Source organism: Procambarus clarkii, chromosome 21 (genome assembly GCF_040958095.1).
Source record: "Procambarus clarkii isolate CNS0578487 chromosome 21, FALCON_Pclarkii_2.0, whole genome shotgun sequence".
In the NCBI taxonomy this organism is placed as follows: domain Eukaryota; kingdom Metazoa; phylum Arthropoda; class Malacostraca; order Decapoda; family Cambaridae; genus Procambarus; species Procambarus clarkii.
Window position 1 is genome coordinate 18,081,774 of NC_091170.1, and position 13,123 is coordinate 18,094,896.

The window sequence follows — 13,123 nt, forward strand, 5'->3', positions numbered from 1 at the left end:
AAACTTGTAGAAGTTTACAGAGCGATTAATCTTGTACTTTAAGGAGCTAATATGCCATTACAGTTATGGGCCTCCAACAATGAAGCATTAAACAAACAAATTCATAGGGATTACCATGATTATCTGTTACCTCAGAAGCTAAAGGTATTGGGTGTTGAATGGGATATCTCCTCTCATATTATAACAGTTAAGTCAGAACCAGTGAACTCTTGCACAGTCACAAAGAGGAACTTATTGTCACAAATTAAAATTTTTTTTTATCCTTTAGGACTATGAAGTCAAGTAACTATCAAAGGACGTATGCTGACACAAGAAGCATGGAAGACTAAAGAAGGATGGGATAGTCAGTTACCTCTTGAAATACAAACAGCATGGAAGGACGTAGCTGATGAACAAGCCTTAGTCAAGCAGATAACCTTTCTGAGACAAGTAGTCAAAGAAGGAGTTGCAGTGACATTGCAGGTCTTTACAGATGCTTCAGCTAGAGCCTATGGAACTTGTGCTTATTTTGTTACTCAACAACAATCCCATTTAATAACACCAAAAGCAAAAGTAGCTCCAATAAATAAAATAACTATACCACAGATGGAGCTAACAGCATTGCTTACTAGTACAAGTTTAGCAATGCATATCAAACAAACTATGTTAAATGTAAATATCACAGATGAGTTTATGTGGTGTGACAATGAGTCCTACAAGAGGCCTGAAGTCTTAGTGCTATAAGACAGAGCCTCGTATCTGCATCCTAACAAAGTAAGGAAAGATTGGTGGTGCACAAAAAACATTGAATCCAATCTCTAATTACACACCACCAACCTGCCCTTACTTTGTTAGGGTGCAGGTAAAGAGCTCTGTCTTATAGTACTAAGACTTTAGTCCTCTTGTAGGGCCAGAGCTTGTAGTGTTGCTCACCACTGATGTTGGAATAGTGTTGCCTAGACTCCAACGGCTTATGGCTTGGGGAGTTCAGTGTTGATCACAAACCACTCACAGTTTATGGGAAGACACACACTTGTTTCATAAAGTAGAATGATTAGATGGACTTCAGCCCAGTACTCGGGGATGAGGTGGATATGAACCCAGCAAGTGGCAGCGAGAGGGACTTAAGACCATCGCATGAAGTGAGGTTATGAGAAATACTTGAACCCAACACTCAGGTGGGGGCATGAGAGGGACTTGAGCCCAGTACACTAGCTCACTAGCTGGTGATGAGAGGTACTAGAGCCCAGCACACTAGCTGGTGATGAGAGGTACTTGAGACCAGCACACTAGCTGGATGTGTGAGAGGCACTTGAGCCCAGCACACTAGCTGGTGATGAGAAGTACTTGAGCCCAGTACACTGGCTGGTTCTGTGGGAGGCACTTGAGCCCAGTACACTAGCTGGTTGTGTGAGAGGCACTTGAGCCCAGTACACTAGCTGGTTGTGTGAGAGGCACTTGAGCCCAGTACACTAGCTGGTTGTGCGAGAAGCACTTGAGCCCAGTACACTAGCTGTCTGCATGTGTGAGAGGCACTTGAGTCCAGTACACTAGCTGGTTGTGTGGGAGGCACTTGAGCCCAGTACACTAGCTGGTTGTGCGAGAAGCACTTGAGCCCAGTACACTAGCTGTCTGTGTGAGAGGCACTTGAGCCCAGTACACTAGCTGGTTGTGTGAGAGGCACTTGAGTCCAGTACACTAGCTGGTTGTGTGGGAGGCACTTGAGCCCAGTACACTAGCTGGTTGTGTGGGAGGCACTTGAGCCCAGTACACTAGCTGGTTGTGTGAGAGGCACTTGAGCCCAGTACACTAGCTGGTTGTGTGGGAGGCACTTGAGCCCAGTACACTAGCTGGTTGTGTGAGAGGCACTTGAGCCCAGTACACTAGCTGGTTGTGTGAGAGGCACTTGAGCCCAGCACACTAGCTGGTGGTGTGAGAGGCACTTGAGCCCAGCACACTAGCTGGTGGTGTGAGAGGCACTTAAGCCCAGCACAGTAGCTGGTGGTGTGAGAGGCACTTGAGCCCAGCACACTAGCTGGTGGTGTGAGAGGCACTTGAGCCCAGCACACTAGCTGGTGGTGTGAGAGGCACTTAAGCCCAGCACAGTAGCTGGTGGTGTGAGAGGCACTTGAGCCCAGCACACTAGCTGGTTGTGTGAGAGGCACTTGAGCCCAGCACACTAGATGGTGGTGTGAGAGGCACTTGAGCCCAGCACACTAGCTGGTTGTGTGAGAGGCACTTGAGCCCAGCACACTAGCTGGTGGTGTGAGAGGCACTTGAGCCCAGCACACTGGCTGCTGGCGTTGGATGGACTTGAGACCAGCACACTGGCTGGTGGCGTTGGATGGACTTGAGACCAGCACACTGGCTGGTGGCGTTGGATGGACTTGAGACCAGCTCACTGGCTGGTGGCGTTGGATGGACTTGAGACCAGCTCACTGGCTGGTGGCGTTGGATGGACTTGAGCCCAACACACTGGCTGGTGGCGTTGGATGGACTTGAGAGCAGCACACTGGCTGGTGGCGTTGGATGGACTTGAGACCAGCACACTGGCTGGTGGCGTTGGATGGACTTGAGAGCAGCACACTGGCTGGTGGCGTTGGATGGACTTGAGACCAGCACACTGGCTGGTGGCGTTGGATGGACTTGAGAGCAGCACACTGGCTGCTGGCGTTGGATGGACTTGAGACCAGCACACTGGCTGGTGGCGTTGGATGGACTTGAGAGCAGCAAGGCGCAGACACTCCTTATCACTCCCCGTGCCACATCATTGTCCCCACACCGACAATCGCCAATATTGTGTGAAACAAAAACTTCAACCTTGAGCAAACACCCGCGTGAGATGAAATGTATTTAGTTAACTGGTTACAGTGAGGAAACCCTGGTACTTCTGCCAGCTAGGACACGCTTAGCTGCAGCTAGGACATGCTTAGCTGCAGCTAGGACACTCCTAGCTGCAGCTAGGACACTCCTAGCTGCAGCTATGAGCCCAGAGAAGCAGGCGTGGTGCTGCCAGTAATAAGGAGACGCTCCAGGTTCACAGGCCACACGACCTGGGGATGAATATATTCTCGTCAAGAGTTTGATTCCCTCTGAGGGCCTCCTCATCCTGTCCCCCCCCCCTCGGCGCGGTCAATAATATGAGACCAAAATCTTCCGAGAGATACCAAGGTCTTCAGAGTGAGACCAAGGTCTTCAGAGAGATACCAAGGTCTTCAGAGTGAGACCAAGGTCTTCAGAGTGAGACCAAGGTCTTCAGAGTGAGACCAAGGTCTTCAGAGAGATACCAAGGTCTTCAGAGTGAGACCAAGGTCTTCAGAGTGAGACCAAGGTCTTCAGAGTGGGACCAAGGTCTTCAGAGTAAGACCAAGGTCTGCAGAGTGAGACCAAGGTCTTCAGAGTGAGACCAAGGTCTGCAGAGTGAGACCAAGGTCTTCAGAGTGAGACCAAGGTCTTCAGAGTGAGACCAAGGTCTTCAGAGTGAGACCAAGGTCTTCAGAGTGAGACCAAGGTCTTCAGAGTGAGACCAAGGTCTTCAGAGTGAGACCAAGGTCTTCAGAGAGAGACCAAGGTCTCAAGAGTGAGACCAAGGTCTCAAGAGTGAGACCAAGGTCTTCAGAGTGAGACCAAGGTCTTCAGAGTGAGACCAAGGTCTTCAGAGTGAGACCAAGGTCTGCAGAGTGAGACCAAGATCTTCAGAGTGAGACCAAGGTCTTCAGAGTGAGACCAAGGTTTTAGGAGTGAGACCAAGGTCTTCAGAGTGAGACCAAGGTCTCAAGAGTTGGACGAAGCTAAACAGACGATAATAGAGACTATACCAGGAGCCTGAGAGAGGTGTGGAGCCGCCCGTGTGAGCCCTGGGCGACCGAGTCATACAAACACCTTAACGAAGCTCTGAGACACACAACGATCACAACGATCATCAACTTAATTCATTTACGAAAATAATGATTTTCACATATATATTTTATTGTGAGACGTAAGCCAAATTATAACCATCAGAGGTCAGTATATGAGAGGTCATATAATATTAGAGTTGCAATAGGGGGAGCGGGAGGCGGTGAATAACCCAGCAGGGGTGAACGTGTTGCTGGTGTTCAACACCTGGCCGCCATTACCATGGCAGGGAAGAGATGTTCCGCCATCCTAACCTCTGAGCAAACATCATAAATTACCGAAAGGATCTGGAGGTATTGATCGAGGCTCCGTTGCCAGCCTCGGCCAAGGGGTGTGGACGCCCACACACGCCTCGGCCAAGTGTGTGGACGCCCACACACGCCTCGGCCAGGGGTGTGGACGCCCACACACGCCTCGGCCAGGGGTGTGGACGCCCACACACGCCTCGGCCAGGGGGTGTGGTCGCCCACACACGCCTCGGCCAGGGGTGTGGACGCCCACACACGCCTCGGCCAGGGGTGTGAACGCCCACACACGCCTCGGCCAGGGGGTGTGGTCGCCCACACACGCCTCGGCCAGGGGTGTGGACGCCCACACACGCCTCGGCCAGGGGTGTGGACGCCCACACACGCCTCGGCCAGGGGTGTGGACGCCCACACACGCCTCGGCCAGGGGGTGTGGTCGCCCACACACGCCTCGGCCAGGGGTGTGGACGCCCACACACGCCTCGGCCAGGGGTGTGGACGCCCACACACGCCTCGGCCAGGGGTGTGGACGCCCACACACGCCTCGGCCAGGGGGTGTGGTCGCCCACACACGCCTCGGCCAGGGGTGTGGACGCCCACACACGCCTCGGCCAGGGGTGTGGACGCCCACACACGCCTCGGCCAGGGGTGTGGACGCCCACACACGCCTCGGCCAGGGGTGTGGACGCCCACACACGCCTCGGCCAAGGGTGTGGACGCCCACACACGCCTCGGCCAGGGGTGTGGACGCCCACACACGCCTCGGCCAGGGGTGTGGACGCCCACACACGCCTCGGCCAAGGGTTGTGGTCGCCTGGAGAATGAATTTTTTAAGAGATGAAGGACTAGGTACTTAAAAATTAAAAAAATCGGCAGCTCTTGTTGCACGCTCTGAGCACTCACAGTGTGAAGGGTGTTCTCTCAGTGTTCAGTTTTGTGCACTCACAGTGTGAAGGGTGTTCTCTCAGTGTTCAGTTTTGTGCACTCACAGTGTGAAGGGTGTTCTCTCAGTGTTCAGTTTTGTGCACTCACAGTGTGAAGGGTGTTCTCTCAGTGTTCAGTTTTGTGCACTCACAGTGTGAAGGGTGTTCTCTCAGTGTTCAGTTTTGTGCACTCACAGTGTGAAGGGTGTTCTCTCAGTGTTCAGTTTTGAGCACTCACAGTGTGAAGGGTGTTCTCTCAGTGTTCAGTTTTGTGCACTCACAGTGTGAAGGGTGTTCTCTCAGTGTTCAGTTTTGTGCACTCACAGTGTGAAGGGTGTTCTCTCAGTGTTCAGTTTTGTGCACTCACAGTGTGAAGGGTGTTCTCTCAGTGTTCAGTTTTGTGCACTCACAGTGTGAAGGGTGTTCTCTCAGTGTTCAGTTTTGAGCACTCACAGTGTGAAGGGTGTTCTCTCAGTGTTCAGTTTTGTGCACTCACAGTGTGAAGGGTGTTCTCTCAGTGTTCAGTTTTGAGCACTCACAGTGTGAAGGGTGTTCTCTCAGTGTTCAGTTTTGAGCACTCACAGTGTGAAGGGTGTTCTCTCAGTGTTCAGTTTTGTGCACTCACAGTGTGTAGTGTGCTCTCTCAGTGTTCAGTTTTGTGCACTCACAGTGTGTAGTGTGCTCTCTCAGTGTTCAGTTTTGAGCACTCACAGTGTGTAGTGTGCTCTCTCAGTGTTCAGTTTTGTGCACTCACAGTGTGTAGTGTGCTCTCTCAGTGTTCAGTTTTGTGCACTCACAGTGTGAAGGGTGTTCTCTCAGTGTTCAGTTTTGTGCACTCACAGTGTGAAGGGTGTTCTCTCAGTGTTCAGTTTTGTGCACTCACAGTGTGAAGGGTGTTCTCTCAGTGTTCAGTTTTGTGCACTCACAGTGTGAAGGGTGTTCTCTCAGTGTTCAGTTTTGTGCACTCACAGTGTGAAGGGTGTTCTCTCAGTGTTCAGTTTTGTGCACTCACAGTGTGAAGGGTGTTCTCTCAGTGTTCAGTTTTGTGCACTCACAGTGTGAAGGGTGTTCTCTCAGTGTTCAGTTTTGTGCACTCACAGTGTGAAGGGTGTTCTCTCAGTGTTCAGTTTTGTGCACTCACAGTGTGAAGGGTGTTCTCTCAGTGTTCAGTTTTGTGCACTCACAGTGTGAAGGGTGTTCTCTCAGTGTTCAGTTTTGTGCACTCACAGTGTGAAGGGTGTTCTCTCAGTGTTCAGTTTTGTGCACTCACAGTGTGAAGGGTGTTCTCTCAGTGTTCAGTTTTGTGCACTCACAGTGTGAAGGGTGTTCTCTCAGTGTTCAGTTTTGTGCACTCACAGTGTGAAGGGTGTTCTCTCAGTGTTCAGTTTTGTGCACTCACAGTGTGAAGGGTGTTCTCTCAGTGTTCAGTTTTGTGCACTCACAGTGTGAAGGGTGTTCTCTCAGTGTTCAGTTTTGTGCACTCACAGTGTGAAGGGTGTTCTCTCAGTGTTCAGTTTTGTGCACTCACAGTGTGAAGGGTGTTCTCTCAGTGTTCAGTTTTGTGCACTCACAGTGTGAAGGGTGTTCTCTCAGTGTTCAGTTTTGTGCACTCACAGTGTGAAGGGTGTTCTCTCAGTGTTCAGTTTTGTGCACTCACAGTGTGAAGGGTGTTCTCTCAGTGTTCAGTTTTGTGCACTCACAGTGTGAAGGGTGTTCTCTCAGTGTTCAGTTTTGTGCACTCACAGTGTGAAGGGTGTTCTCTCAGTGTTCAGTTTTGTGCACTCACAGTGTGAAGGGTGTTCTCTCAGTGTTCAGTTTTGTGCACTCACAGTGTGAAGGGTGTTCTCTCAGTGTTCAGTTTTGTGCACTCACAGTGTGAAGGGTGTTCTCTCAGTGTTCAGTTTTTGTGCACTCACCGTGTGAAGGGTGTTCTCTCAGTGTTCAGTTTTGTGCACTCACAGTGTGAAGGGTGTTCTCTCAGTGTTCAGTTTTGTGCACTCACCGTGTGAAGGGTGTTCTCTCAGTGTTCAGTTTTGTGCACTCACCGTGTGAAGGGTGTTCTCTCAGTGTTCAGTTTTGTGCACTCACAGTGTGAAGGGTGTTCTCTCAGTGTTCAGTTTTGTGCACTCACAGTGTGAAGGGTGTTCTCTCAGTGTTCAGTTTTGTGCACTCACAGTGTGAAGGGTGTTCTCTCAGTGTTCAGTTTTGTGCACTCACAGTGTGAAGGGTGTCTTCTCGTGTCAGTCGTGCACTCACAGTGAAGGGTGTTACTCTCAGGTGGCACCTCACAGTGTGTAGGGTGTTTCTCTCACAGTGTTCACGTTTTGTGCACTCACAGTGTGAAGGGGTGTTCTCTCAGTGTTCAGTTTTGTAGCACTCACAGTGTGAAGGGTGTTCTCCAGGGGGTTTTGTGCACTCACAGTGGTATTGTGCTCTCTCAGGTTCATTTGTGCACTCACAGTGGTGAAAGGTGTTCTCTCAGTATTCAGTTTTGTGCATCACAGTGTGAAGGGTGTTCTCCATCAGTGTTCAGTTTTGTTCACTCACAGTGATGAAGGGTGGTCTCTCTCAGTGTTCAGTTTTGTGCACTTCACCAGCTGTGAAGGGTGTTCTCTCAGTGTTGCAGATTTTTGTAGCACTCACAGTGTGAAAGGGTGTTCTCTCAGTGTTCAGTTTTGTGCACTCACAGTGGTGAGGGTGTTCCTCTCAGTGTTCAGTGTTTGGTGCACTCACAGTGTGAAGGGTGTTCTCTCAGTGTTCAGTTTTGTGCACTCACAGTGTGAAGGGTGTTCTCTCAGTGTTCAGTTTTGTGCACTCACAGTGTGTAGGTGTGCTCTCTCAGTGTTCAGTTTATGTGCACTCACAGTGTGAGGGTGTTCTCTCAGTGTTCAGTTTTGTGCACTCACAGTGTGAAGGGTGTTCTCTCAGTGTTCAGTTTTGTGCACTCACAGTGTGTAGTGTGCTCTCTCAGTGTTCAGTTTTGTGCACTCACAGTGTGTAGTGTGCTCTCTCAGTGTTCAGTTTTGTGCACTCACAGTGTGTAGTGTGCTCTCTCAGTGTTCAGTTTTGTGCACTCACAGTGTGTAGTGTGCTCTCTCAGTGTTCAGTTTTGTGCACTCACAGTGTGAAGGGTGTTCTCTCAGTGTTCAGTTTTGTGCACTCACAGTGTGAAGGGTGTTCTCTCAGTGTTCAGTTTTGTGCACTCACAGTGTGAAGGGTGTTCTCTCAGTGTTCAGTTTTGTGCACTCACAGTGTGAAGGGTGTTCTCTCAGTGTTCAGTTTTGTGCACTCACAGTGTGAAGGGTGTTCTCTCAGTGTTCAGTTTTGTGCACTCACAGTGTGTAGTGTGCTCTCTCAGTGTTCAGTTTTGTGCACTCACAGTGTGTAGTGTGCTCTCTCAGTGTTCAGTTTTGTGCACTCACAGTGTGTAGTGTGCTCTCTCAGTGTTCAGTTTTGTGCACTCACAGTGTGAAGGGTGTTCTCTCAGTGTTCAGTTTTGTGCACTCACAGTGTGAAGGGTGTTCTCTCAGTGTTCAGTTTTGTGCACTCACAGTGTGAAGGGTGTTCTCTCAGTGTTCAGTTTTGTGCACTCACAGTGTGAAGGGTGTTCTCTCAGTGTTCAGTTTTGTGCACTCACAGTGTGTAAGGGTGTTCTCTCAGTGTTCAGTTTTGTGCACTCACAGTGTGTAAGTGTGCTCTCTCAGTGTTCAGTTTTGTGCACTCACAGTGTGTAGTGTGCTCTCTCAGTGTTCAGTTTTGTGCACTCACAGTGTGAAGGGTGTTCTCTCAGTGTTCAGTTTTTGTGCACTCACAGTGTGAGGGTGTCTCTCAGTGTTCAGTTTTGTGCACTCACAGTGTGAAGGGTGTTCTCTCAGTGTTCAGTTTTGTGCACTCACAGTGTGAAGGGTGTTCTCTCAGTGTTCAGTTTTGTGCACTCACAGTGTGAAGGGTGTTCTCTCAGTGTTCAGTTTTGTGCACTCACAGTGTGAAGGGTGGTTCTCTCAGTGTTCAGGTTTTGTGCACTCACAGTGTGAAAGGGTGTTCCTCTCAGTGTTCAGTTTTGTGCACTCACAGTGTGAAGGGTGTTCTCTCAGTGTTCAGTTTTGTGCACTCACAGTGTGAAGGTGTTCTCTCAGTGTTCAGTTTTGTGCACTCCCAGTGTGAAGGGTGTTCTCTCAGTGTTCAGTTTTGTGCACTCACAGTGTGTAGTGTGCTCTCTCAGTGTTCAGTTTTGTGCACTCACAGTGTGTAGTGTGCTCTCTCAGTGTTCAGTTTTGTGCACTCACAGTGTGTAGTGTGCTCTCTCAGTGTTCAGTTTGTGCACTCACAGTGTGAAGGGTGTTCTCTCAGTGTTCAGTTTTGTGCACTCACAGTGTGAAGGGTGTTCTCTCAGTGTTCAGTTTTGTGCACTCACAGTGTGAAGGGTGTTCTCTCAGTGTTCAGTTTTGTGCACTCACAGTGTGAAGGGTGTTCTCTCAGTGTTCAGTTTTGTGCACTCACAGTGTGTAGTGTGCTCTCTCAGTGTTCAGTTTTGTGCACTCACAGTGTGAAGGGTGTTCTCTCAGTGTTCAGTTTTGTGCACTCACAGTGTGAAGGGTGTTCTCTCAGTGTTCAGTTTTGTGCACTCACAGTGTGAAGGGTGTTCTCTCAGTGTTCAGTTTTGTGCACTCACAGTGTGAAGGGTGTTCTCTCAGTGTTCAGTTTTGTGCACTCACAGTGTGAAGGGTGTTCTCTCAGTGTTCAGTTTTGTGCACTCACAGTGTGTAGTGTGTTCTCTCAGTGTTCAGTTTTGTGCACTCACCGTGTGAAGGGTGTTCTCTCAGTGTTCAGTTTTGTGCACTCACAGTGTGAAGGGTGTTCTCTCAGTGTTCAGTTTTGTGCACTCACAGTGTGAAGGGTGTTCTCTCAGTGTTCAGTTTTGTGCACTCACAGTGTGTAGTGTGCTCTCTCAGTGTTCAGTTTTGTGCACTCACAGTGTGAAGGGTGATCTCTCAGTGTTCAGTTTTGTGCACTCACAGTGTGAAGGGGTGTTCTCTCAGTGTTCAGTTTTGTGCACTCACAGTGTGTAGTGGTGCTCTCTCAGTGTTCAGTTTTTGTGCACTCACAGTGTGTAGTGTGCTCTCTCAGTGTTCAGTTTGTGCACTCACAGTGTGTAGTGTGCTCTCTCAGTGTTCAGTTTTGTGCACTCACAGTGTGTAGTGTGCTCTCTCAGTGTTCAGTTTTGTGCACTCACAGTGTGAAAGGGTGTTTCTCTCAGTGTTCAGTTTTGTGCACTCACAGTGTGAAGGGTGTTCTCTCAGTGTTCAGTTTTGTGCACTCACAGTGTGAAGGGTGTTCTCTCAGTGTTCAGTTTTGTGCACTCACAGTGTGAAGGGTGTTCTCTCAGTGTTCAGTTTTGTGCACTCACAGTGTGTAGTGTGCTCTCTCAGTGTTCAGTTTTGTGCACTCACAGTGTGTAAGTGTGCTCTCTCAGTGTTCAGTTTTGTGCACTCACAGTGTGTAAGGGTGCTCTCTAAGTGTTCAGTTTTGTGCACTCACAGTGTGAAGGGTGTTCTCTCAGTGTTCAGTTTTGTGCACTCACAGTGTGAAGGGTGTTCTCTCAGTGTTCAGTTTTGTGCACTCACAGTGTGAAGGGTGTTCTCTCAGTGTTCAGTTTTTGTGCACTCCAGTGTGAAGGGTGTTCTCTCAGTGTTCAGTTTTGTGCACTCACAGTGTGAAGGTGTGTTCTCTCAGTGTTCAGTTTTGTGCACTCACAGTGTAAGTGTGTTCTCTCAGTGTTCAGTTTTGTGCACTCACAGTGTGTAGTGTGCTCTCTCAGTGTTCAGTTTTGTGCACTCACAGTGTGAAGGGTGTTCTCTCAGTGTTCAGTTTTGTGCACTCACAGTGTGAAGGGTGTTCTCTCAGTGTTCAGTTTTGTGCACTCACAGTGTGTAAGTGTGCTCTCTCAGTGTTCAGTTTTGTGCACTCACAGTGTGAAGGGTGTTCTCTCAGTGTTCAGTTTTGTGCACTCACAGTGTGAAGGGTGTTCTCTCAGTGTTCAGTTTTGTGCACTCACAGTGTGTAGTGGTGCTCTCTCAGTGTTCAGTTTTGTGCACTCACAGTGTGAAGGGTGTTCTCTCAGTATTCAGTTTTGTGCACTCACAGTGTGAAGGGTGTTCTCTCAGTGTTCAGTTTTGTGCACTCACAGATTGAAGGGTGTTCTCTCAGTGTTCAGTTTTGTGCACTCACAGTGTGAAGGGTGTTCTCTCAGTGTTCAGTTTTGTGCACTCACAGTGTGAAGGGTGTTCTCTCAGTGTTCAGTTTTGTGCACTCACAGTGTGAAGGGTGTTCTCTCAGTGTTCAGTTTTGTGCACTCACAGTGTGAATGGTGTTCTCTCAGTGTTCAGTTTTGTGCACTCACAGTGTGAAGGGGTGTTCTCTCAGTGTTCAGTTTTGTGCACTCACAGTGTGTAGTGTGCTCTCTCAGTGTTCAGTTTTGTGCACTCACAGTGTGAAGGGTGTTCTCTCAGTGTTCAGTTTTGTGCACTCACAGTGTTGAAGGGTGTTCTCTCAGTGTTCAGTTTTGTGCACTCACAGTGTGAAGGGTGTTCTCTCAGTGTTCAGTTTTGTGCACTCACAGTGTGAAGGGTGTTCTCTCAGTGTTCAGTTTTGTGCACTCACAGTGTGAAGGGTGTTCTCTCAGTGCTCAGTTTTTGTGCACTCACAGTGTGAAGGGTGTTCTCTCAGTGTTCAGTTTTGTGCACTCACAGTGTGAAGGGTGTTCTCTCAGTGTTCAGTTTTGTGCACTCACAGTGTGAAGGGTGTTCTCTCAGTGTTCAGTTTTGTGCACTCACAGTGTGAAGGGTGTTCTCTCAGTGTTCAGTTTTGTGCACTCCAGTGTGAAGGGTGTTCTCTCAGTGTTCAGTTTTGTGCACTCACAGTGTGTAGTGTGCTTCTCTCAGTGTTCAGTTTTGTGCACTCACAGTGTGTAGTGTGCTCTCTCAGTGTTCAGTTTTGTGCACTCACAGTGTGTAGGTGTGCTCTCTCAGTGTTCAGTTTTGTGCACTCACAGTGTGAAGGGTGTTCTCTCAGTGTTCAGTTTTGTGCACTCACAGTGTGGAAGGGTGTTCTCTCAGTGTTCAGTTTTGTGCACTCACAGTGTGAAGGGTGTTCTCTCAGTGTTCAGTTTTGTGCACTCACAGTGTGAAGGGTGTTCTCTCAGTGTTCAGTTTTGTGCACTCACAGTGTGTAGTGTGCTCTCTCAGTGTTCAGTTTTGTGCACTCACAGTGTGAAGGGTGTTCTCTCAGTGTTCAGTTTTGTGCACTCACAGTGTGAAGGGTGTTCTCTCAGTGTTCAGTTTTGTGCACTCACAGTGTGAAGGGTGTTCTCTCAGTGTTCAGTTTTGTGCACTCACAGTGTGAAGGGTGTTCTCTCAGTGTTCAGTTTTGTGCACTCACAGTGTGTAGTGTGCTCTCTCAGTGTTCAGTTTTGTGCACTCACAGTGTGTAGGGTGTTCTCTCAGTGTTCAGTTTTGTGCACTCACAGTGTGAAGGGTGTTCTCTCAGTGTTCAGTTTTGTGCACTCACAGTGTGAAGGGTGTTCTCTCAGTGTTCAGTTTTGTGCACTCACAGTGTGAAGGGTGTTCTCTCAGTGTTCAGTTTTGTGCACTCACAGTGTGTAGGGTGCTTCTCTCAGTGTTCAGTTTTGTGCACTCACAGTGTGAAGGGTGTTCTCCTCAGTGTTCAGTTTTGTGCACTCACAGTGTGAAGGGTGTTCTCTCAGTGTTCAGTTTTGTGCACTCACAGTGTGAAGGGTGTTCTCTCAGTGTTCAGTTTTGTGCACTCACAGTGTGATAGGGTGTTCTCTCAGTGTTCAGTTTTGTGCACTCACAGTGTGTAAGGGTGTTCTCTCAGTGTTCAGTTTTGTGCACTCACAGTGTGAAGGTGTGCTCTCTCAGTGTTCAGTTTTGTGCACTCACAGTGTGAAGGGTGTTCTCTCAGTGTTCAGTTTTGTGCACTCACAGTGTGAAGGGTGTTCTCTCAGTGTTCAGTTTTGTGCACTCACAGTGTGAAGGGTGTTCTCTCAGTGTTCAGTTTTGT

The 13,123-nt window shown here is 49.0% G+C and overlaps 1 protein-coding gene across 1 annotated transcript; it reads left to right on the forward strand.

The window, feature by feature from the left end:
- The first annotated feature begins 300 nt into the window (after window positions 1-300).
- Window positions 301-723, forward strand: LOC123760779 (uncharacterized). Its single transcript, XM_045746564.1, has one exon. It carries the CDS (start codon window positions 301-303, stop codon window positions 721-723), a length of 423 nt encoding a protein of 140 aa, XP_045602520.1.
- The last annotated feature ends 12,400 nt before the right edge of the window (window positions 724-13,123 follow it).